The sequence below is a fragment of the Lissotriton vulgaris genome, unplaced genomic scaffold, assembly GCF_964263255.1.
Source record: "Lissotriton vulgaris unplaced genomic scaffold, aLisVul1.2 SCAFFOLD_2208, whole genome shotgun sequence".
In the NCBI taxonomy this organism is placed as follows: Eukaryota; Metazoa; Chordata; class Amphibia; order Caudata; family Salamandridae; genus Lissotriton; species Lissotriton vulgaris.
Window position 1 is genome coordinate 292,425 of NW_028250012.1, and position 26,387 is coordinate 318,811.

Sequence of the window (26,387 nt, forward strand, 5' to 3'; positions counted from 1 at the left end):
GAATCTCGGTGGCGGAGACGGACATTGGCACGCTGAAGCAGAAAATGGCGGAGATGGAGCGTGTCCAAAAGGCTCTCGCATCCCGAGTGGAGGATGCCGAAGGGCGCGCACGCAGGAACAACCTTCGCTTTATAGGTTTTCCGGAGAGGTGTGAGAAGGACGATATGGAGCAGTTTTTGTCCCGATGGCTGGAGGGCTGGCTCCCGCCGGGGGCCCTGTCTTCTTGTTTTGTGATCGAGCGTGCACACAGGGCCTTGACACAGCGGCCGCCGGAGGGTGAGCGTCCTCGGCCTGTCATTGCGAGTCTTTTGAATTACCATGACCGCGATGTCATACTGCGAGAAGCAAGGACCAAAGGCCCACTCTCTTATGAAAACCACACTATCATGATATTCCCTGATTATACTAGGCTTGTGCAGCAGCAGAGACAGTCGTTTGTAGCCGCCAAAGCCAAGTTGCGGGGCCTGAAGCTTCAGTACTCTCTGCTGTACCCGGCTCGCCTACGGGTGGTGTACCAGTCCCGGACACATTTCTTTGATTCGCCTGAGGAGGTCTTTCGGTGGACGGACGAAGCAGTGAGGATTAGGCCGCATGCCCAGCCGGGGCTGGATCCGGGCGGGCCGAGGGGATCATCGCAGGAGCGGACGAACCGCCAAACCCGAAAAGGACGACATCGGAGGTCCAGATCACGCAAGCGGTCAGCCTCCGCTAGTGCGACACAGACCAGTGGAACAATGGACTCTGAACACTCAGATACTGGCAGTTGAACCCTGTTGGGGCCTGGGCCCTGGTCTTTTCCGGTAATGTGTTGCCCTACTTTGTAATGGATCATTTAGTGGGGCTGTTTGTGTGGGGGAACCATCGATGCTGGACTGCCTACCTTTGAGACTCTTTGGGGCTATCTGTGGTGACGCTGTTGGGGCTCGGGAGGCGACTTCCAAGGGCCTTTGACCCTCACGAGTTGTGGGAGTTGTCGGGGGGGGGGTGTGTGTGTTGTGATCGGGATGTTGGGATCCTTTGGTATGGCTGGCCCTGGGTCCTCGGTTTTGGATCCGGGTCTATCCATGCCGCGACAGGTACTTCAGTGTTCTATGAGGTATAGGGGTGGGGGGAGTTGGGATGGGGATGTTGGGAGCGTGGGTTTGTTGTTGGGGGGGGTTCGGGACTGGGATGGGGTGGGTGGGCCTGGGGATGGGTGGGTGAAACCACACGTGTATATTACTGCTGGATTGAGTGAGTGGTGGGGTGCGTTGAGGTGGCGCGGGGGGCCTAGTGGGGGAGACCACATGGATAATGGCTGATCAGACTGCTATGCTTCCCAATAAGTCCATACGTGTTGTAACATGGAATGTGAGGGGGATGCTAGATAAAATCAAACGTGGAGCAGTGTTGCGCTGGGGGAAAAGGGAGGCGGTGGACGTGCTGTTGCTCCAAGAAACTCATATGCTGGGCTCCAAGGTCCTTAGCCTTCAGAGGTTTGGCTTTCAACAGGTCTACCATGCCGGCTTTACGAGGGGATCGAGAGGGGCGGCCATCTTGGTCCATCGCAGGGTGGCCTATGTTCATGAAAAGCAGTGGATAGACCCTCAGGGCCGCTTTGTCTTTATCAAGGGAAGGATGGGTGCCGAACCTGTGGTTTTTTGTTGTGTTTATGCCCCCCCCCCTATGCAGTGGGCCCTGTCGGAGAGACTATTTGAGATATGGGATGAAATCCCGGATGTGTTGACGGTGGTTGGGGGCGATTGGAATGAGGTTATGGATGTGGGCTCAGACCGCCAGAGACGATTGCCAGTGGCTGTGGATCCTTCTCCCCCTGCCCCGCATACTAGGCTGCGTGCGACAGCGGACAGCTTGGGCTGGGTGGATGTATGGCGCCATTTCCATCCGGCTGCGCACGAGTTCACGTATGTGTCGGCTGTGCATGGCTCCTTTTCGAGACTCGACTACATCTTTATGCCTGGTGCCTGTTTGAGCCGTGTGAGTGACGCTGCTATCCTGCCCAGGGGTCTGTCCGACCACTCCCCCGTTGTGGCTACCATAGACCTTCCCACGAAACGGCAGCCGTTCTGTTGGCGGATGTCCTCATGGCATCTACAGAAACCTGACTATGTTCATCACCTGCGTGAGGCGATTGATAATTATTGGCGCGATAACCTTGTGGAGGACATTGACGCGGTGGTGGTGTGGGAGGCGCTGAAGCCCACGATACGGGGGGTAGACATCGCTTGGTGTGCAGCCGCCCGACGGAAACATCGGGAGGCCATTACGGCCACAGCCGCTCGAGTGGAGACCTTGGAACAGCGTGGCCGAGAGGGGGGGGATGAGGCTATGATACGGCAGCTCCTGCAGGCGCAGCAATCCTATGCCTCGGTCTTACACGATGAGGCCAGACAAGCGTGGCTCGCCACGCGCAGTAGGATTTATCAGTGGGGCGACAAGTCCTGCACGATGCTCCACATGCTGTGTCAGGCTACTTTCCAGCCGCTCACGTTGCCGGGCCTCACGGCGGAGGATGGCTCGGTAGTGACGGACCCGGCCCGCCTCGCAGCTAGCTTTGCCCACTATTTTGAGGCACAGTATGCCCCCCGGGACTCCCTGGAGGCGGAGGAGGTATCCTCATATCTCGATGGCCTGTCGCCACAGGCCGTCTCTGATGACACCAGAACTGCGCTGGACGTGCCGCTCTCTGCTGAGGAACTCGGAGAGGCGCTGGGGCAGCTCAATACCGGGAAGGTGCCTGGTCCGAGCGGTTACCCGTGCGAATTTTACAAGAAGTTTCACCTCCAGCTGGGGTCTCAGTACAGACGCGCGCTTGAGGCGGCACGGGTCCGGGGGGAACTACCGCCGGATTGGCGCCACGCCGAGATCGTGGTGTTTCTGAAGCCGGGCAGGGCCCCTGACAGGCACGACTCGTACCGGCCCATTTCGCTCTTAAACATAGAAGCCAAAATCTTGGCGAAGGCCCTGGCGAACCGCCTACTTCCCTATATTACGGACCTGGTCCACCCCGATCAGGCAGGGTTCATGCCCCGTAAAGCCACTCGCCATAACATCCGGCGGGCACAGGCGGCGGTGGATGCCATGGGGGCCCGGGACGAACAGGCGGCACTCCTGCTAGCAGATATGGACAGGGCCTTTGACTCTGTGAGTTGGGCATACTTGTTTGCACTCTTGCCCCTCCTTAACCTGGGTCCGGTGTTCCTATCGTACCTGAAATTACTGTACACCAATGTCACGGCCTCGGTCCGGGTGGCCGGTGCCACGTCCGGGCGCTTTCGGATTGGTCGGGGGACCCGACAGGGTTGCCCACTGTCCCCGTACCTGTTTGCCCTGGCGATGGAGCCCCTGGCATCTCGGGTGCGTGCTGATGCACAGATACGCGGGTTTGTGTGGAGTGGAGAACTTGTGGATAGAATTGCATTATATGCGGATGATATCCTCTTTTTCCTCACGGACCTGCAGCACTCAGGACCCCGGGTTCTGGAGGTCATGCGCATATTTGGCGAGATCTCCGGCCTTCGGCTCAATCTTCACAAGTCAACCCTATGGGTGCTGGGCGGCGGGGTCGTGGCGGACCCCTGGGCGGCAGGACTGTGCGTGGCAACAGATGGGCTGAAGTACCTTGGCGTCTTTCTCTCGGAGTCGCGCGCCGTCGCTTGGGACCGCGGTATCCTGCCGGTGTGGGAACGGGTTCAGGCCGATGTCAAGACTTGGTCCAGGATGCCTCTCACCATCTTTGGGAGATCAGCCATCTTCAAAATGGTGGCGCTCCCACGCCTATTGTACCAGCTGCAGAACTTCCCCTACCCTATTGTCCCGCAGTGGTTTCGCCAGGTTAATTCGGCGCTAGGCCGCTTTCTGTGGGCTGGCGGTGCGGCCAGAGTGGCGTTGAGGACATGCTTCCTATCTACCTATTGCGGGGGCCTGGCCACCTCTGATCTCTTATCTTACTACCAGGCTTCTCAACTACTTGTCCTTAACGAGTGGTGGTATAGCGACAGGGGGGACCCGGCATATGCTTTGGAGCGATCGCTTATGGGCGATAACACGCTACACACCATTCTATACTCAGCCCGTTTGCGACGTGCACTGCCGTCGGTCACGAGAGTGGTCTTTGCGGTGTGGAGACAGGCCCTACGCCGCATGGGCTGGTGGGGCAAATTGACGGCGGAGACGCCGTTATGGCATAATGGCCTGCTCCCGGAACTTTCGGCCCTGGCCGGATTTGAGGGATGGGAGGCAATTGGTATCCCGCTACTGGGCCAGGTGATGTCCGGCACTACCCTTAAATCTTTTGAGGAACTTCGCACGGAGTTCCAAATGCCTCAGTCCCAGTTCTTCCGCTATTTACAATTGCGCCATGCCCTCACCCCGAGCATTGCCCATCTAGACTCCCTTCCTGAGTTTAGCCCGGTTGAGGCGAAGGTCTTTATGGGAGACCTGGGAGATAGAAAGGTATCCCGTATTTACCAGACACTGGTCATCCACTGCTCCTCTACCCTACTCTCTCTTCGGGCGGCATGGGAAGTGGATGTGGGCCCCCTGGATGAGGACGATTGGAGGGAGGCCCTAGAATCCCCGCGTGGGACCGCCATCGCTGTGCGACTCCGGCTCATCCAATTCAAATACCTGCACAGGGCCTATTACACCCGTGAACGATTGTGGAAGGCTGGGTTGATTGAATCCCCGGAGTGCCTGCGCTGTGGAGCTGTGCCTGGATCCCTGTTGCATACTGTGTGGTCGTGTGCTCGTTTGTCTGGCTTTTGGAGAGGCGTGTGGAGCTGTCTATCCGAGGTCCTAGTTTGGGATTTTCCCCGCACCCATCGTCTGGGGTTGCTGCATGTTATGGAGGGCATTGGTGGGAACATCTATAAACGCCACTTGCTGCTTTTGGGGCTTGTTGTTGCCAAGCGGGATCTGGCCCGGGCGTGGAAGGGAGTGAGGGCCCCCCCCTTTCTGCGTGGAAAGCTGGATTGGACTATTACATGGGACTTGAAAAACCGATCTTTGAGGCAAGGGGCTGCCCACGCAAACACTACAAAATTTGGAAGCGGTGGGCCGACTACAGAGGACTGACGCTGGATCCCCCAGCGGAACGGGAGGAGGACATTTGATTGTGCTATAATTGTTGGCCCGATTCTGCGACACACCTGTCGCACTACACCCTTTATTTGCCGCTACATGTACACGTGCGTGGGGGAGGGAGGATGGGGGGGGGTTCTGGGAACTGGGGGGGGTCAGGAGTTGGCGGGGTAGGGTGGGTTGGGGGTTTATTCATATTGAGCTTATTTTCGGTGCCTGATTGAACATGTGCTACTCATCTGATACATTGTGTCTTTACTGTTGGTGGTGATCTCCGATCTGTGGGGTGCCACGATTTTATTGCCTACTTTGCTCAATAAAATTGGTTGTGAAAGAAAAAAAGCATTGATAGTATATGCATGTTTAATATCTGGTGCCTGGGCATCATTAAATTAGGCCCAACTGGAACAATAAGGTAGAGAGGCTCTATGCTCTGCTTCCTTCTCAGTGGAAAAAAAGTGATGGTGGAATGCTTGAACTGAGACATGAGCATGTCAGAACTAGTCCTGGTCCTGTAAAAACAATCCAGCCTAACCTGACAGTAAATGTCTCTTATAGATGCAAATCTTACCCTTCTAACCCCCCTACATGTTTCAGCCTTTTTGCACCTCATCAGTGTGGCATCCAGTGGCAAAGTAAGCAAGAGACCATGTCTCAATTTGCTTAATGGCTAAACAAAGACTCTCTTCTTTACAAAAAAAATATTACACTCTACCAATATATCTAAGGATACTTTTAAAATTGTGTCGAAACTTTCTAAGTTGAAAAGGCTGTCCTGGTTGGTTACTCCTTCTTTCCCTGTAATTCTGTAATGTGTTCAAAACCTACTTTATTGCAAAAATAAAAAACAATGAAGGATATTATCCTTCCAGGCCTTAGACCTCTCAGCAAGACATGGTCAACAGCAATTTGCTTGTGGACTGCATGGAGGCCGCTGGACTTTGAAGTTCAGCTCTTGACTGTTTGAAATCTTTTTTTGGAGAATCAAACGCTATCGGTTTGCCTAGGCCATTTTAGGGCACCTGTGGTCCATTTTGATTGCTGTGTTTCATAGGGCTCCTCAATATCACTGCATTTGTTTAGCATCTATATTAGACCCCTTATTCAGGTCCTATACAATATGAATTGCAGAATATATAATTATGCAGATGGCTCTGTTATTCTTTAGACTAGATGGTACCCTAGCCCCTAGGAAAAACTTTCAGTACACTGCAATTCATCTACGATTTGAAGAGTAGAAATTTTCTAAAACTCTAATCCCCCAAAAATGATATTGTCATTCTGAACAATAAAACTGTTATTTTGAATCATTCTCTTTGGCCTATTGAATAGAGCAATCCTCTTACCCAAAAAACGTCTGCAAAAAGTGTGGGTGTCATTATTGAAAATAAGCTTTTGCTAAAATATCTTATTGGATTGGAGACTTGGTCCTGCTTCTTGAACCTCCGGAGAATTGAAAAAAAACAAACATATATATCTTTTTTTGGAGGGCCCAGACGTTATGCTGCAATGTGCTTGATGCTGGCCTCGTCATAGTTTTTTTTTACTTTCAGCCATGCTGCTGTACAACATGGCTTAAAATAATATTGACTAAGCCAATAAATCTTCATAGGTGAGACCTGTTCCCTTTTACCATGCTTGTTTTTCACTTTTGAGGACCTGTGGAGAAGTAACTAGGGAATAATTATAGATCACTGGAGATGAATCCTTTAAGTTTGCATAGAACTCATTCATTGGCAGCAACACTAATACATTGCTTTATACTCTACATTTATAGCATAGCCTAAGAAAGAAAACAGAAGAAGTTGAGTGGATGGGCACTTGATGGGCAGGGTGTTGTGTCGAACCTTCGTTACATTCATGATTTATGACGCTGTTATACTTGTGAACTCTGGGCATCGAAGGTCTGTGTTGCGGGAGGAAAACAGTGTTTACAGGAGATTCTCTGTGAGGGTATGGTGACTTAATATCCAAACAATTAAGCCTTCAAAGGCCACAGCTGAGTTCATGGTTGCTATACCACAAGCTTAGAAGCAAATATGACACCAGTGTTTTGTGGGCTGCTTTCTTTTTAATAATAATTCAGGTAAATAGATGTCAAGTTTAAAAACCAAGATAAAAACATTGATGTTTTTAGAACTAGAGAAAAGGCTGCTCCTGATGTTCAATTGTAGGGTTGGAGAAGGGCAGCTTTCTCTTATACTGCCTTGGAACTGTTCACAACAACTGCATTGATGAGCAGCAAAAACCATTTGGAGGTCGTGGGTACCCACACTTTTCTCCTGCTGCAAAAAGCACCATCACCTCAACATTACTCCATCACACGGCCACCAGCATGCCTATGAGAGGGCGAATGTCCAGTCCTCTCACAGCATGCCTGAAATCATGGTACATATTCTGTAGAATGGTTGTAAAAATAGGTTTCACTTTTTTCCTCACAACATATCTGGGTCTTGAGCTTCTCTCCTAGCCAATAAGTAGAGGAGAAAAAAGTGCTTTCCACAGATAGTAGCTATGAGTTCCAAAATCCTAAAGAAAAAAAGGTTTCTACTCCTGATGTATCTGAAACCATAAGAAAGGGTTCAAATAGATAGAAATGTTGCCCAAGCTGAGCTTCCTTAAAGAAAGTGAAGTTATGCTGTTAGTTTAGACGGTCCCTACTTTCACATGCCAATCTGCATTAGAGATATGTTTTCCTATATTTAAGATCATGAATTGTCACTTCCGGTTCAGCATGGTGGTTTAGATACTTTTCTCTGTCACAAAGGGATGTTGAGTTACCACTCCATTCGTGACTGGTGTGTTCGTCGCCAAAATGTTGTAAATAAGATGGTGATAGATGACAAGATACTTATAGTTGATTACATGTAGATTTATTGTAGGACACAGCCGAGTACAAAACCTCGCCAGCTGACCAGACCATCAACTGACACAGATAGAACACTCTGGTACAGATTAGAACACTCACAGGTATTCTGGGAGACTGAGAAGGTGAAAACACTAAGGAAGGGCTAATGACTACTGTCAGCCATATTACAAGAAGAATCAATATACAACAGTGTCAATGAGTATGCTGTGCCCAAAACTGTTTGACCTTTACTGATGGATACTTCTAACCACCGATTCCTCACCTTTTGAGTATTCTGAGGCTTCAGACAGGATATGGGAAATCTGTGCAGAGGTGGTTCTGGAGATGACGTGAGGAGCTACATCTAAGCTCGACCCATGTGTACCAACGTCTGTTCCTTTCTGTGTGCCACCAGATGCAGTTCCATAGCTACCCTTCACCTCTAGTGACTGTGCCTTGATGAACCAATGGGTATTTGGGATCATAAGGAAAACCTGTATATCACCAAGTACCGGAAGACTATGCTGTGACCGGTTGAAGTATTTTTATTTATTTAATTTATTTAATTTATATGGCGCGTTATAACCACAGGGGTCTCTAAGCGCTATTTGTCCAGATTTACGTGATGAGATGTTACATTCACTTGAAACCAACTGTGCACCTAAGATCTGCTCCATGCTTGTTTAAACAATACAGTTTTTAGTTTTTTTCTGAAGAAAAGTAAGTTACTTTCCTTCCTGAGCTCTGGATCCAGTTTGTTCCATAAAGCTGGGAGCGTGTTGGAAAACGCACGGCCCCCCACCGTGGTCAATTTGAAGCGGGATTGGGACAAAAGAGTGGCGTCCGACGAACGCAAAGTCCTACCCGGTATGTAGGGGGATAGTCGAGATTTCAGATATTTTGGTGCTTTGCCATACAGAGCCTTGTGAGCGATACACAGTCCTTTAAAGACGATCCTCTGACGAATTGGGAGCCAGTGCAGCTCCTGCATCAGGGGAGAGGCATGAGCAATCCTGGGTTTTTTAAATATCAGTCTTGCTGCATCATTCATAACTCCCTGTAGTTTGTCCAGCAGCCGCTGGGGCAAACCTATATATAGGGAGTTCCCGTAGTCCAGCCTAGCCAGAATTGTGGCTGAGACCACGTGTCTCAAAGTAGGGAATGAAAGTAGGGCAGAGATCTTCCTTAGTTGTCTTAGGAGGCCTATGCAGGTACCCACTACAGTGGTAACTTGTTTTTCCATGGATAATTTGTTATCCACATATAGGCCTAAACTTTTGACTGCGGCTGCCGGTTTCGGTGGTGTACCCAGCTCCCTAGGCCAAAATTTCTCACTCCAAGGGTTGCCCGAGATGGAGATGGGCAGCACTTCCGTCTTATCGGGATTGACTTTCAAAGAGTTCTCGGACATCCAGTTGACTGTGGTTTTCAGTATGTCCTGTAGCCTAGTGGATGCTCCCGGGCCATCATCCAGCCGGATGATTATCTGGGTGTCATCGGCATAGTTGTACACTAGGCAATCCATCCTATTCAGGAGAGCAATTAGTGGCTGCAGGTAAATATTGAAAAGTAGGGGTGACAAGGCAGAGCCCTGTGGGACCCCGCAGGTGATCGGAGCAGAGGTGGAAAGTAGATCACCCAGCTGAACTCGTTGTGGCCTACCCTGCAAGAATGATGTAAGCCATGCATGTGCTGTACCCATGACGCCAAAGGATCTCAGCCGCGACAGAAGCTGTTTGTGACACACAGTATCAAACGCCGCGGAGAGATCCAGAAGTATCAGGGCGCTCGGTGTTTTTACATCAGCCCGAGTTCTTAGCTCATCTAGAATGGATAACATGACTAGTTCCGTGCTATGATTAGCACGGAACCCTGCCTGATTGGTCTCCAGCAGGTTGTTAGTCTCTAGATGGCCCGAGAGTAGAGTTAACACATGCTGCTCAATCACTTTAGCCAAAAAAGGCAACTGAGAGATGGGCCGAAAATTTTTCAGACATTTTGTATCAGCACCAGGTTTCTTCAGTAAGGGAATCAGGCGAGCCTCTTTAAAAGCTAGAGGGATCTGTCCTGTGCGAAGAGAAGTGTTCAATAGATGCAGAACCTCTTCCTCAATTCCTGGCATTGCCGCCTTGAATATGTCAGGAGGGCAAGGGTCCACCAAGGAACCCGATTTAACTCGGCCTATGATTTTAAGTAGTTCCTGTTTGGAAATAGGGGAGAACTCAGCTAATGGTGGGATATTTAACGGGGCGATAAGGTCCAGTAGGCAAGGACATTCGAGGGGTACGGTTTCCGCAAGTAGAAGGGAAGGTCCTGTTACAGCTCCTTAAGCCATTCCTCCAGCAGATCTTCATTGTGATCGAAGTTCTCGTGTATGTCAAAAAAGAAGCTTAAGACTCCAAGTGGGCCTCTGCCCATCCCACCACTCTCAAACTCATAAGAAGGCTTAAGGGTGTAAACATGTCTCTTGATTGTGCTCCCGTACGCAACTTCGTTCTGAGCGGATCCCAACTCTCGCCATGGGCCAGTTCCAATTTCGAGTTCCCTTAGCGATGCAGCAAACCTTTGACTTCCATGACCCTATCTGCATCTGCCAGCTCCTTGTGGTGTACCTCCTGGGTCACAAGAAGCCTTGAGCACCTCCACTTGGAAGTTCGCTGATGCGTCTGTCCTCGGAACCAGCTGGAACCTGTGAACCCATTATGGGCTCAGTGCCGTCTCCTGTGCAGAAGCTGGTCTAGGTGGCACAAACCATTGCAGACCATGGAGCATTGAATCCGATGCAGGCGTATTCGACGTCTGACGACACATAGCATCCAATGGTACCCTCTGAATCTAATTAGACAGAGTTTGTGCCGTGACACCACTGGACTGCAGCTTTCTGGAAACCCATCAGACTCTATTGGCAATCTTTTTGGCACAGGCTTCGGTAGCGACCATTATGACTAAGGGGTTGAATTTGCTCAACCTGATACGGACTAAAATTGGTATCATGAGCTGTAAGCTGCCAGTAGCCTCAGTAATTTCCCAGACACTGAGCTTATCTCTCCAACAGGGCAGGCTGCGGAAGAAAGTGCCTTCTGTGCAGTATTGATACAGAGGGCGGCTGAGGTTCTTGATTTCCAGTTGCCTGCAACAAAGTTGAAAACCAAGGTCCTCACTGAAGTTTCCAGTTTGGACAAACTAATACTGAGCCTCTGCTACCTTTCTATGAGGCCCTCACGGATGCACTTTTTCGGACATGGGCAAAACTATCTTCCAGGCCGCTGGTAAACAGGCATATTGCGTAATGCCACCACCCCTACCCCTTAGTCTGGAAAGCTTTTGGGTGCAGGTATCTAGGAACATGGTCAACTGCAATACCTTCCCTACCCCGCCCCCTGGATAGAGAGTTTTAGTGTCTTGAAACAGTTGAGAAGCTCATGTTCTCCTCCACTGGTATGGACTTACGATCTGTTCACGCCAGCTGCATACTGGGCCTACTGGGTAGTTGGGATTCTGTTGCGTGGGTCCTACCAGCTGCACTAGATGACTTGCGCCCCGCCCTTACACACGAAATTCTTGATGGCTGCGATGTGGCAAAATTCACAGATGTGGGTTAGATACCACAGATTACCTTTGTGGAGAACTTTGCAATGGTGTGACCCTTTGCAGACATACCTAAATGAGTTTTACAGCTTCTCTGTAGTTGTCCACTTAACTGTAATGGACATGCCATATGATGGTTCTCGCCTCTTTGGCAAGAAGTCAGACTCTGCGTGAGTGCGTTAAAGGCCGCAGGGCCACAGCGTGCTCCTTAGCTGTCTGGTGTGGTGTCTCCGTTCCACCAGCAGTTCTGCCACATCTGTGAATGTTTAATTACTGCTAACAATTAACAATGCTACTAGCACAGCAGACTGTGCAGCCTTTTCGTGGTTGAAGTTGTGGTATCCTCTGAGAAGGCGGAAGGGAAGGGCAGTCTGCTGCTCAGTTTTCCAATCCTTCAGCTGCTGAAGCAGAAAAAGAAAACCTATTAAAATAGAAAACATTTAATGCCTTAGGAGCGGTCAGAAGCACAATAGAGGCATGAGGTAGAAACGCTGCCGTAAATTAGTCTTTCTTTGGTCTAGGAGGAGTGTGTGAAATCTGTGCATATAAAATATTTTCTAGTGTCTGACCAGAATACCAACTTTAATTACTCTTCCACTGCTACTTAATTCATGCTGGATTTGTAACTGCTCGGCAGTAAGCCAATTTATTGTGATCCTACATATCCTGGTTGGTTACCCCTTGCCCCCAGGGTTGGTGCCCTTGTCATTTCTAGGTGAACCCCGCACAGTGCATATTCCCTAATGGTTTAACAGCTCTCCCACGTGTTGACATGTTCGCTTCGTCGTTGTCTAAAAAATTCTTATTTTATCCTTTTATTTTTTTAATTTATTTTCAATCCTTCAGTTAATTTTGATGGTCTGAACTCTAGGTTAATGAAGACTCCTATAATTGCACTTCTGTTCCTGTTCCCATTCCTGCTCTTCACTGAGGAGTTCCATAACCGTATAGAGTAACAAGGCCAAAGTTCGAGTACCTATATACGGTAATGGAACCCCGAGGTGACTTGCAATATCCTCATCATGTAGGCTGGTGGGTAGTTTATCCCATATAACACATGGTCACACCATCCCCGTTCCCACAAACCACTTAAAACCTTGGTGCGAAGCTCTTTCATATGAAAGAGCAAGTACTTTTCAAGCATGACCAGTCAAAATAAAACCTCTAGTTCATAATTAAACTCATCACAAACCTTTTAGATATTTGTTGCAAGCAGATATTTCAATACAAGTTAGATTTATTTTTTAAAATAAGCTGCAGTAGGTCAGAATGTGTAGCGACATGCAGAAAGATTATATCTTTTCTATAAGGAGTGCAAAAAAGAAACATTTGCTTGTCATTGTAAGCTGTTAAATTAAAGAGACGAAGAAAGAAAAGCAACGTTTCATTTGTGTTGCTTTAAACAGCTGCTCCATGTCCTGACCTGCATCTCACCTCAGCTACTGACTCTGGTAGCAGGCATTGTGATGTCAGAACTCGGCTGTAATAACTTGTAATAGTTGAGTTCTGACATCTTTTCTTTATAATTGGCAACTGGGTGCGTCATAAGTTGCTGACTAAAAAGCAGTTGCTGATTATAAAGTAATTAGTGACTGCTGGTTATACAGAAAATTAAAGAATGGCATGTATTATAGTATACTACCTAGGTACATTGTTAGACATGACGGTCATTTGAGAGTTTAATTCGGAGAAAAGACTGTCTTCTTTTAAAGCAGTCGTTCTTGTCTGGTGTCCGGAAGGTCTCCTCTCTGAGCTATAAAAAATATTATTATTATTATTATTATGTTTGAGCTTGTAAAGCGCACTGTTACCCGGAGGTTTCCTGGCGCTGTGTAACCTTGGGGATCCTGTCCTGGCTTTCCCTGTGGGATGGTCCCTTCTGGGAGTCCCCAAGGTGGAGCCAAGCATCCCCGGCGTTGGAGGGGCCGTTGTGGAGATTAGGCAAGCTAATGCCCAGAGTTGCCGAGTGGCAACCCTGATTAGAGTAGGCACCGAAGCGAGAATTATCGAGACCGCTGACCAAAGTCCACGACCCTGCCACGTCGGGAATTGAACCCTGGTCCCGGCCGACTTCTGCTCTCGGGTCTGCTGCCTCTAACCAGTGAGCCACACCACTCCATTATGTATTCATAGTCCCAATCACAGCGTGCTAATGCAACACTTACAAAAATGCATGGAGGACCAGTGGTGTCAAACATCAGGAGACTGGGAAAACTGACCGCATGGTGTCCAAGCATTAACATGCTCGTCTAGAAAAGTCCTTCTGGCCAGAGAATGGTAACCAATACATTCGTGGAAGGTTGGAAAGCCCACAGAGGCAACTCAACACTTGTAAAATGGTCAGCATTGAGGAGAAACAGCACACCCAACATGCTGGATTTGAGGGCTTCCATTCATCTCCTTAGTCTCACCTGCCCCCTCCTCTTGTAATTTCCTCTATTGTTAAAGGTTAACGATTCTACTGTAATGTATCACATCACCAATCCAGGGTAATAGGATCCAGAATTGAGTCAAGAGTGGTGTGGAACAAGGCCCGAGTAAGCATTAGGTGCAGTAAAGGACCATCACCTCAATCCACCTTCCAAGGAGCGCAATATAGCTCATCAGTCACATCGCATATTGATTTGTGATATTTTGTTATTATTATTTTGCTTTTGAGACCAATGACATCCAAAATGAAGTCTTGAGGTGCCCACACTCTCATTGCAAGGATAACACTCTTGCTATAGATTAGTAAAAGACGCGTTTCTTATAGTTCTCCCATTATGAAATTGATTGCCAACTTCAGGCCTTGCACATCAAGGATGATCCTTTTTGTTCGATGCAGTCCTTATTAATGGTCATATTCAGACCTGATCCACCTATTCCTCTAGTGAGCCATGGAGAAAACTTCCTAATGTAGACCATATCTTCTTTTTAGGATGTCTGAATAGATGCTTCATCTCAGCCTGCCATTGTTGTGCATCACTACTTCGCTTCAGAGCACCTTCAGTACCGCCCCTGGAACCTTTCTGTTGACTGTAATAATGATCTTAAAGAAGCAAAGTGCCCTTCCATAGATCATTCTATAACTATAAGCAGAAGAAAGTCTATTTTTGGTGACTGGAGAAGCACGTGTCCTGATTAACATGCCCAGAAGAAGATCTGCTGCTATATCTACTTTATTTGACTGAATTTGCCTTTCAATTTTCATATTAAAGTACAACTTTCTACCGTTACCTGCATACCAAAAAGTGTCCATCCCAGCCATTTTTCACAACTCTCAAGATGATAGACTTTTCACATTGTCAGTCTTAATTGATTTCTATAATTAAAGGAGAGGTGTGGCGTAGTGGCCAGGGTGGCCAACTCCGTAGTGCGTGGCTCACGGTTTGATCCCGGCGCAGGTGGCAGCTCAGCTCACCATCGTGTGACTCTAGGCAATAGGAAGACCGCTGATACATCCCCAAAGAGGCACACCGATATGGATCACAAAAAGTGGTTCAAAGTTCATTCAGCATTAAAGTTTATTTGCTTCAATTCGTTATTTTCATGTTGCATTGGTTTGATATTAATGGCATATCAGAAGACAACGTGTTCGTTTGGAGTTATCATTAGAACATTTGACTCCAATGCATTTCGGGCTTAACAGCCCTTGATCACGGAGAGCTGCAGAGGAAGAGCAGAAAACGGGTGTCAGGGAGTGGGTAAACCGGGAAAACGTGTGGGCGTTTATTCGTGCGGCTAGTGTGTGGACTGGGTAGTTAGCAAACAATAATAACTGTGCACGAAAATGAGGTGAGGTATAGGGATAAGTGCGAGGAGTATTACCGCGTGTGTCTCTGTAGAACAAACGTTAAATGGAATACATGCAAGCGCTTTTAAACAGGCACTGGGTGATAACCAAGTACGACCAAAGCTTACTTCATGGTGACGGGTAGCGCAAGGCTCCGCTGTCCTCTAGTGTCAGGTTCGTTGTCAACAGCGTACGTAAGGAAGGCTACCGTGTAAGTAGGCAGGCGTGTGATGACGGACTAGCGTCAGGGATGGATTCATGCAGGTGGGAGTGGTTAATGGGAAAATGTGGCGGCCATTACAGAAGGGAGTAATGTGAACGTGAGGAGACAGTGAAAGAGTGTAAAGCGAGCAAAGTAATACCAAAAGAAATCGGAGGATGGTGAAACAGACAATTATGGCATATCGAGAGTACATTAGAGCAATATATCAGGAGAATATATCACAAAAAGCAGGCAAATTCAGTGCGATCATTGAGCCCATGGGGCTTAAGAGTCTGCAATAGGTAAATCCATTCCAGTTCTCTCCTTAGTAGCAGTTTGGAATTGTCGATGCCTTCTTTCCTAGAAACTGTTTCTAAGACAATGAATTTAAGTTGGGCGATGGTATGACGTGCATCAATAAAGTGCATGGCAATGTTGGATTTTTCCAGTTTCAATCTGATGTTGGATTTATGCTCGTTTAAACGAGTTTTTATTTTCCGTTCAGTCTTACCAACGTAAAGCTTGCCGCATGGGCATTTTAGGGCATAGATTAAGTTGGACGAGTCACAGGTAGCATCAACTTGGAGTTTGATGTTATGTCCTCTCATAGGATGCTGTATGGAGTTACCTTTGATGACATTATGGCAATGATTACAGTTCAGACATGGTTGAGTGCCACGATGGGATTTAGGTTCATCAGTAGGCCTGGCAAGGATCTCTTTAATGTTTCTACTCCGGGTGTGGGCAAATATCGGAGGCTTGTCAAAGATGCCCTGAAAATCAGGTTCATTTTGTAGAATGGGCCAATGTTTCCATATGATCTTTTTGTAAGTTGGACTGGCCGTGGAAAATTTTGAAACAAGTACCATGCGTTGTTCTGGGGTTTTCAAGGTTTTGGCCAGGCTATTAGGTCTGGAAATGGTAGCCTGGCCAAAACCTTGAAAAACCCAGAACAACGCATGGTACTTGTTTCAAAATTTTCCACGGCCAGTCCAACTTACAAAAAGATCATATGGAAACATTGGCCCATTCTACAAAATGAACCTGATTTTCCGGGCATCTTTGACAAGCCTCCGATATTTGCCCACACCCGGAGTAGAAACATTAAAGAGATCCTTGCCAGGCCTACTGATGAACCTAAATCCCATTGTGGCACTCAACCATGTCTGAACTGTAATCATTGCCATAATGTCATCAAAGGTAACTCCATACAGCACCTTATGAGAGGACATAACATCAAACTCCAAGTTGATGCTACCTGTGACTCGTCCAACTTAATCTATGCCCTAAAATGCCCATGCGGCAAGCTTTACGTTGGTAAGACTGAACGGAATATAAAAACTCGTTTAAACGAGCATAAATCCAACATCAGATTGAAACTGGAAAAATCCAACATTGCCATGCACTTTATTGATGCACGTCATACCATCGCCCAACTTAAATTCATTGTCTTAGCAACAGTTTCTAGGAAAGAAGGCATCGACAATTCCAAACTGCTACTAAGGAGAGAACTGGAATGGATTTACCTATTGCAGACTCTTAAGCCCCATGGGCTCAGTGATCGCACTGAATTTGCCTGCTTTTTGTGATATATTCTCCTGATATATTGCTCTAATGTACTCTCGATATGCCGTAATTGTCTGTTTCACCATCCTCCGATTTCTTTTGGTATTACTTTGCTCGCTTTACACTCTTTCACGGTCTCCTCACGTTCACATTACTCCCTTCTGTAATGGCCGCCACATTTTCCCATTAACCACTCCCACCTGCATGAATCCATCCCTGACGCTAGTCCGTCATCACACGCCTGCCTACTTACACGGTAGCCTTCCTTACGTACGCTGTTGACAACGAACCTGACACTAGAGGACAGCGGAGCCTTGCGCTACCCGTCACCATGAAGTAAGCTTTGGTCGTACTTGGTTATCACCCAGTGCCTGTTTAAAAGCGCTTGCATGTATTCCATTTAACGTTTGTTCTATAGAGACACACGCGGTAATACTCCTCGCACTTATCCCTATACCTCACCTCATTTTCGTGCACAGTTATTATTGTTTGCTAACTACCCAGTCCACACACTAGCCGCACGAATAAACGCCCACACGTTTTCCCGGTTTTCCCGGTTTACCCACTCCCTGACACCCGTTTTCTGCTCTTCCTCTGCAGCTCTCCGTGATCAAGGGCTGTTAAGCCCGAAATGCATTGGAGTCAAATGTTCTAATGATAACTCCAAACGAACACGTTGTCTTCTGATATGCCATTAATATCAAACCAATGCAACATGAAAATAACGAATTGAAGCAAATAAACTTTATTGCTGAATGAACTTTGAACCACTTTTTGTGATCCATATCGGTGTGCCTCTTTGGGGATGTATCAGCGGTCTTCCGCATACACTACTTTACTGATATTCGTAGGTGTTGTGACGGATAACACCACCTACTGAGAGCACCCAAAACTTCGTGAAACTCACCTGAACGTACCTACCTCTACAGTTGTGCACCCCCCCATCCCTTGTGACTCTAGGCAATAGCTCACTTAATATTCCCGACGGGCCCAGCGCCTTTAGACTCTTACGCGTGATTAGTTTGCTCTTTACAAATGTCGGGTTAAATGTTAGCTGCTTTCATTAAAAAAGTGCCTCTTTTTGATCTTGTATTGTTAATTTGTTGCAAAGCTTCAAACACATTTTTCACCTCAGTTATTTGTGTGGCTTCTGACCTGAATCAAACAGTGCATTCTTAAGGAAACATTTTAGTTTGAATTGGAGAAGATGAGAACCTTTTATTTAAATCGGTTGAGTGTGTTCCTTTGTTGAAATCCAAAATGCTGTCTAATTTAAAAGTAGATAATTATTCAACCTACTGCTTCTTTCCCACTAGCATTTGTTTTCTTCTAACAAATCTGTCTAGTTGCTTCATTTAATTGTCTCCTAAAGAGCAAATTAACATTTCTGGTTAGATTTTTGCAATGTCCTATCACAGCTTTACTTTTAATTTTTTGACTGCCGGAAATCTGTAGTAACCTGGATACTGAGCAACTTAATTGTGGAATAACTGCAACGAAATCTAGTAGTTTCATCACATGAAAACCGCTTAACACTGCAGCTGTTCAGTAGTCTGTAAAAGGTGAAGGGCTCCTTGCACGTCAGGTTTAAGGGCATTTCATCCCATTGCCATAGGCGGTTTGATGAGAGGCTCAATAATTTCAGTGATGCTTCACCTTGTCGGAAGACCTCCATACAAGTCTATTTTCAGGGTTTCTAGAATCCTGTTTCTTAATATTTGTGACTAATAATTGGTAGGATCGTGAACCAAAGTGGCACATGAGGGATTCTAAAAGTTGGTTTATGCTCAAAATTCCCCAAAAAATTTCAACAATATAAAACCTTGCACAATGCAACAATAATTTAGACCAAAGCTCAGTAGAAGAAATTGAAATTTGGAGGGTAAACTCTTCTGACAAATCAAAGAATGTAAATTTTTTTAAACAATTTTTTGTTTTTTTTTAAACAATAGAGGACTTCCGAGTACAAATTACAATGAATCCAGATCTCTTCCGGTAGGTGTCTGTTACTTCCTGAAATGGTCTGGAATAACATATTGGTGGCCCAAGTCCCCACACCCTTGGGCCCCTGCATAGTGGTAGTACATTTCTCTTCTTTGTTGATCCACAAAGCTCTCTTCCAGTAGTCCATGGAATCGCTGTTTAACATTTACCTACCAACAACTAACCCCCACCCCCCACCACCCTTCCCTCCACCCAGGTGTATCACATGCATTCGACCACAGATACGTTTACACCAGGGTTGTCCTTTTCTGCGCGCTGCTGCCCGCCATTCTAATTCTGTATCGCTGAGCTATTGGTGGAGGGGCAGTTGTGCTGGTTTGCCTGTGCTAATATTCAGCATATATTTTGATTTCGAGTGTGGGGTTCAACCTTCGTCTCAAATCAAAGACCGTAATGGACATTTTTCTACCCTTTTAGTCATCCAGCTTTCTTCTGCAACATTTTTAACCTTACACATTTTAAAACAGTTGTGTTAAATTACATCAGTCTGTTCATCCCATCTCTGAAATGAAATGTTCATGCAAAGACATCTGTTAAACAGTCTTGTTTAGTGGGGGGAGGTGACTGCTTTACTGTCAATGATAGACTCACAAATGGGGGTGACTATATCCTTTCCCAGTGTGTAATGTATTTCCTTCTTGCCAAATTGCAGGTTGAGAATGGGACCAATGCAGTTGCTTCTGAAGGAAATAGGTTTTTGCAAGAAATTAAAGATCTGGATGAAGAAGTAGCAGCTTTTTGTCACGAAGTTAGCAAGTAAGCCACTTCTTTGTTTGTAAAACTTTTTAAAGATTAGGGATTTTTACCTTGACGTTGGTATGCCTGCTACAACAAAGTTACTGCTTTTATCCCAAACTGTTAAAGCTCTGTAACTTTAAGCAATATAAGTTCCTCAAGAGGACTGCATGATTTATGGTATGTGCCTTATGGCAATACTCTTTGCCACTCCTCTGTATTCTATTCTACTCTACTCCAATACACTGTAGCCCATTTTGTGCCACTCCACTCCACGCCACACCACTGCACCCTACTCCACTGTTCCCCTCTCCACATTATGCCACTTCACTCTATGCCACTCCACCATAGAATATTCTACTGTACACAAATACTCTACGCCACTCAACTCTACACTATTTAACTCAATGCAACTGCACTCTACCCACTCCTCTGTACGCCACACCTCTGTACTGTACGCTATTCTGATCCATGCCACTCTGCTGTACTCCACTCCTGTGTATGCCATTACAGTGTATTCCACTCCACTCTATTTCAGTGTATTCTGTTCAACTGTACACTACTCCAGTCTACCCCAATCAACTGTGCACTACACTCGACAGCAGCATACTTCAGGCTATTCCATGGTATGCAACTTCACTGTGCGCCTCTCCACTCTATTCCACTCTACTCTACTGTATGTCATTCCAGTGTACGCCACTCAACTGTGCGCTATGCCACTGCACACTATTCCACTCTATGGCAGTGCACTGTACACAACTCCTTTCTATGCTATTCTACTGTATACCACTGCACACTACACCATTCCACTTTATGGCACTTCACTGTATGCTAGTCTACTCTAACCTACTCAACTGTATACTGTTTCACTCTACCCCACTCAACAGTACACCAATCCAGTCAATCACACTCCACTATTTACAACTCCCCTTTACGCCACTTGAGTGTATGGTATTTTATTAAATAAGTCCTCTCCCCTCTCCACTCATCTCCCCCCCCTCTCCACTCATCTCCTCCCCCCTCTCCACTCATCTCCTCCCCCGCTCTCCACTCATCTCCTCCCCCCTCTCCACTCATCTCCTCCCCTCCACTCCTCTCCTCCCCTCTCCACTCATCTCCTCCCCTCTCCACTCCACTCATCTCCTCCCCTCTCCACTCATCTCCTCCCCTCTCATCTCCTTCCCTCTCCAATCATCTCCTCTTCACTCATCTCCTCCCATCTCCCCCCTTCTATCCTCTCCACTCCTCCCCTCCTCTCCTCCCATCATCTCCTCTAAACGTGTTCACTCCCATCTCCTCTCACCATCTCCCCTCACCATCTCCCCTCACCATCTCCCCTCACCATCTCCCCTCACCATCTCTCCCCTCACCATCTCCCCTCACCATCTCCCCTCACCATCACCCCTCACCATCACCCCTCACCATCTCCCCCCCATCATCTCCCCCCCATCATCTTCCCCCCATCATCTCCCCCCCATCATCTCCCCCCCCATCATCTCCCCCCCATCATCTCCCCCCCATCATCTCCCCCCCATCATCTCCCCCCCATCATCTCCCCCCCCATCATCTCCCCCCAATCATCTCCCCCCCATCATCTCCCCCCCATCATCTCCCCCCATCATCTCCCCCCATCATCTCCCCCCATCATCTCCCCCCATCATCTCCCCCCATCATCTCCCCCCCCATCATCTCCCCCCATCATCTCCCCCCATCATCTCCCCCCATCATCTCCCCCCATCATCTCCCCCCATCATCTCCCCCCATCATCTCCCCCCATCATCTCCCCCATCATCTCCCCCATCATCTCCCCCCATCATCTCCCCCCATCATCTCCCCCCATCATCTCCCCCCATTATCTCCCCCCATTATCTCCCCCCATTATCTCCCCCCATCATCTCCCCCATCATCTCCCCCATCATCTCCCCCCCTCATCTCCCCCCCTCATCTCCCCCCCTCATCTCCCCCCATCATCTCCCCCCATCATCTCCCCCCATCATCTCCCCCCATCATCTCCCCCCCATCATCTCCCCCCCATCATCTCCCCCCCATCATCTCCCCCCCATCATCTCCCCCCATCATCTCCCCCCCATCATCTCCCCCCCATCATCTCCCCCCATCATCTCCCCCCCATCGTCTCCCCCCCATCGTCTCCCCCCCATCGTCTCCCCCCCATCGTCTCTCCCCCATCGTCTCTCCCCCATCGTCTCCCCCCCATCGTCTCCCCCCCATCGTCTTCCCCCATCGTCTCTCCCCCATCGTCTCTCCCCCATCGTCTCCCCCCCATCGTCTCCCCCCATCGTCTCCCCCCATCGTCTTCCCCCCCATCGTCTTCCCCCCCCATCGTCTTCCCCCCATCGTCTTCCCCCCCCATCGTCTTCCCCCCCATAGTCTCCCCCCCCCATCGTCTTCCCCCCCATCGTCTTCCCCCCCATAGTCTCCCCCCCCCATAGTCTTCCCCCCCATCGTCTTCCCCCCCCATCGTCTTCCCCCCCCATCGTCTTCCCCCCCATCGTCTTCCCCCCCCATCGTCTTCCCCCCCCATCGTCTTCCCCCCCATCGTCTTCCCCCCCATCGTCTTCCCCCCCCATCGTCTTCCCCCCCATCGTCTTCCCCCCCATCGTCTTCCCCCCCATCGTCTTCCCCCCCATCGTCTTCCCCCCCATCGTCTTCCCCCCCATCGTCTTCCCCCCCATCGTCTTCCCCCCCATCGTCTTCCCCCCATCGTCTTCCCCCCATCGTCTTCCCCCCCATCGTCTTCCCCCCATCGTCTCCCCATCCGCGCTCTCTCCCATCCGCTCTCTCTCCCGTCCTCCACCATCCTCTCTCTCCCCCAGCCTCGTAATACTTCCGCAGTCAGGAAGTGTCTTACGCCCATGCAATCTAGTTTGTTGAAATAAGCATTTGGTGATTCTTGGCTTGCCTTTGTTCCAAATTAATTTTGTTCGCTTCCTATGCAGCTGTTCCTGGAAGATGATGTACACTGGATGTGCAACACCTGAAATAGATAATGAAACCTAGGCAGGACATTCATTTTTATAGCATTTCTTATTTTTAGCCAGGAAATACAGAGTGGTGGCCAGCTCACCAAGTATTTGAATCCACTACATGGGAATTGTTGGCTTTGAAAGTTCCTTTATTGTGGGATTTTAATTCCCAAGTACTTAATATAGCCCTTCATCCATTTAAATGTAAGAAAAGCTTTAAAACTTTTCATCGCTCCCTTGTCCTTTAACTGAGAAGGAATTTCCCATTTTTCTTCCTTTATCTTGCACTGCCACTGTTCCAAACTCTGCCAGCAGGCGGATCACTACAGATATGGAGCTTACTGGCAAACTCTGGGTAAGAAGGACATTATCTGCCTATAAGATCTTTTGTTTCTCCAGGCCACATTGAACTTTTGAATGCCTTGGGAATTTCATATCACTCGCGTAAATGGTTCTATGTTCAAAGCAAAGGAGGAAGGGAGATCCCTATCTGGTGCCCATTTCTACATGTTATTGGACGCAGCAGTCGCCATTAAGAGAGATTGTTGCTCTGGGATGTTTAGTTTGTCATGAAATATAGCTTGGGCCTATGGCATAATTTGTGGGGTGTTTTCTTATTTTTTGTGGAGCTCAATATACCAAACTTTGGCTACTATGAGCGTTTTTTTGCAAGGCAAGAACATTTATGACATGGTTGTTCAGTTTCTGTGGTGAATTGCTTGAAACGCTGGAGGACATGCGTCAGTTGGTGGTGGATATAGCTTTGAAATTGCTTGTCTAGGATTTCGTTTGGTGGTCTTCCTCAAGGACTTTCTTTCATTTTAAAGCACCTTGAGCCTGAAGCATGGGCTAGTACTGATAATGGCTTGACTGGCGCTTTACAAGTGGGTTTCCAAAATTTCTCACATTGAACGTTTTAGAAATGTTGTAGCAAAAGGTGAATTCCAAAGCACTGTAATATTGGTCAAAACTAGTTTTAACTTAAAGACCACTTTCCACAAGTCGCTGGAAAGGTCGTTTTCAATGATTTTCGGGCCAGGATCTTTCTCCCAGGTTCTTCTTTCTGATGGTTAGCGCAAACTCCCCTCTGTCTTACTCCCCATGGCCTTCCTCACCTGTATTCCCAGTTAACCTGCACAACTGGGAGTCCTAGGTCAGTGAATTGGTACAACTCATCATGTTTTTATAATCTTAAGAGGTCACCTGCAGACAAGCCGAGCTTTTTATAGCCAAACACGCGCATAGCGTTTTCCTAGTTATTTGCTTGACTTCTCTGTCTTCCCTTTGTCTTTCCTCATCCATCGCCCCACTGCAAAAAAAATGTGTTTCACAATTGGCATATGAGTATCACAATGTGTTAAATGGTAAAAAAAAAAAAATTCTTCATAAAAATAGTCCAGTATTTTCTGCATATAGCTCATTCTTTCTATTTTTCGCCTCTATAATGGGCTCTGCATTTGCCCGCAAGACTCACTGCCGTCTCATGTAGTATTTACTGGATCACCCCTCTTTCTTCATTTCACAGTTAACTTATCCAGCTCTGAAGCTTTGGTTGTCATATGGCAGTAGGTTCAACAGAACTAAAGCTAAAATAACTTGATGGACCAAAATTCTGTTGCGCTGTAGTGTGCCACAAAACTATTTCTCCATTTCGGTTAGTGGAAAAGTCCACCAAACTTGTTGAGGCTCCTTCTCAAGCTGTGTTTAAGCTGAACAGTGTAAAGCTAATGTCTTCAGACCTGCCCATCCTTATCAATAGATAGGTCGGATTTCCAAGTTGTTCTATTTTTCTGAAGTAGCCCTCTGCTTCGCCTTTTTTCAGATATTTTAATTTCTTATTACACTTTTATTCAGTTTATTTTCATTATTATAATGATCTTTTGTCTCCCTTATAAACTATTCTTGGAGTCAAATCAGACTTTTAGGTGCCTTCTTGCATAAAAGGAAATGAATTACATTGGTTTGAAAATGCCATGATAACCAAATTCTAATGGCTTTTTGTTTTTCCTTTGGACTAATTGAGCCCAATTCGGTAATCTAAAAATTAAATATTCAGATTGACCGAGCCAAGGAGTTTACTCATTATTTGTTATTCATGACAGGCATGTGATGAGCAAGAATGATTCTAGAATCACTGATTCACATTCCTCTGCACTAGTCAAACCCATTGCTTTGCTGAACTGCTACAGTCCTTATTATTCATGTCTGTTCCAAAAGAGGAAATGCAGATTTGTTCGCTTCCTGATACATGTTCCTGTTTGTGAAATTTGCAGGATATCACTGCTACGCATAGTTACTTAAATAGCACTCTTTTTACAGGCTACAGCAGCGGCGACGTCAGCCTCGGCCTACTGCCTACCCTGTTAGGCTTGTGTCTGGACTAGCTGTCAATTTATTTTATTTACTTTATATAGCGCCGGCTAGACCCGGAGGTATCAAAGCGCTTTACATGAGTAGAGTTAATAAGGTTACAAGTTACATATCGTTTCAGAAGGTACATCAATTCCAAGTTACATCCGTTGGTTCATGGCATGTAGAAGGGTAAGGGCGTAATGTTAAAGGGCGACGGGGAGGGAGATTAAGCAGAGGATAGGCACAAGGTTAAACAAAGCAGGCGGGGGAGAGAGATTCAGGGGAGCGAGGAAAGGAATAGGGGAGGCAAGCAAAGAATGAAGGAGGAAAGAGGTGGGGAGGGGGTAGGAGACACATCGAGGAGACACGAAGTAACTGTGTCTGATGTCCGGCTGGGTGGAAGACGGCTCCCTGCGGTAAATGGATCATTCCCAGTCTTCCATTATGTGTGATTCCCTTGTCGCAGTGGACTCTCTCAGCGGGGTCGCTGAGACTCCAGGGCATAGATGCTGGATCCCTCCCCAACAAGGGGAGAGGAAAGCTTTGCTCATGGGCACACATAGAAGAATGACGGAAGGAGAGGGGTAGAAAACCCAGCGTGAACACAGTATCTGAAAGAAACACGTTAGTGTTAGATTCCTTACCTTAGAATATCCCCAGGCGTCAGTCTGGATCCGGAAAATTTTGCGTAGCAGTACCCCTGCGCGTCGGTAGGCGTCGTCTGCAGGCGTCCCCTGCGGCTCCGCGTCCGTCGTCGGCGTCGTGCGCCGTGATGACGTCGCTGGAGTATATAGACGCCGCCTCCGCGCGCTGACGTCAGTTCTTCTTTTTTCCGCGCCAGTGGACGCAGATCTGAAGAGCAGTACTCCGGTCTTTGACCAAGTTTTTCGATAGTTATTTCTCTCTTTGTGCCTGGTAGGATGCCTGGGTTCAAGCACTGTGATGACTGTGAGCGCACGATGTCGGTCACAGACCATCACCGCCTCTGTCTCCGGTGTCTGGGCCCCGACCACGACGTGGACTCCTGCGTCGACTGCCGGGCCCTCACCAACAAGGCTAGGCGGGAGCGGTCCCGCAAGCTACTGGAGCTCCGGGTGTCGACCCCACGTCGGGACCGGGAGCGGTCCCGGTCCGGCCGGAGGTCGAGAGAGCGTTCGAGGGAGCGGTCGCGGAGCCGCGCCGAGCGTTCCGGAAGTCGACACCACTCGTCAGGCTCATCAGGTAGGAAGCACAAGAAGTCGGGGCGTCGTC

General features: G+C 47.8%; 1 protein-coding gene across 1 annotated transcript in view; it reads left to right on the top strand.

Annotated features, from left to right (window-relative positions):
• LOC147663421 (phosphatidylinositol 4-phosphate 3-kinase C2 domain-containing subunit alpha-like) overlaps nucleotides 1–26,387 on the top strand; it is a gene marked incomplete at its 3' end in the record, with an annotated part of 227,601 nt that overhangs the window by 111,453 nt on the left and 89,761 nt on the right. The window contains exon 3 of the mRNA XM_086950470.1: nucleotides 19,718–19,821. Within this exon, the coding sequence (XP_086806596.1) occupies nucleotides 19,718–19,821 (104 nt within the window). The remainder of the gene's footprint in view (nucleotides 1–19,717; nucleotides 19,822–26,387) is intronic.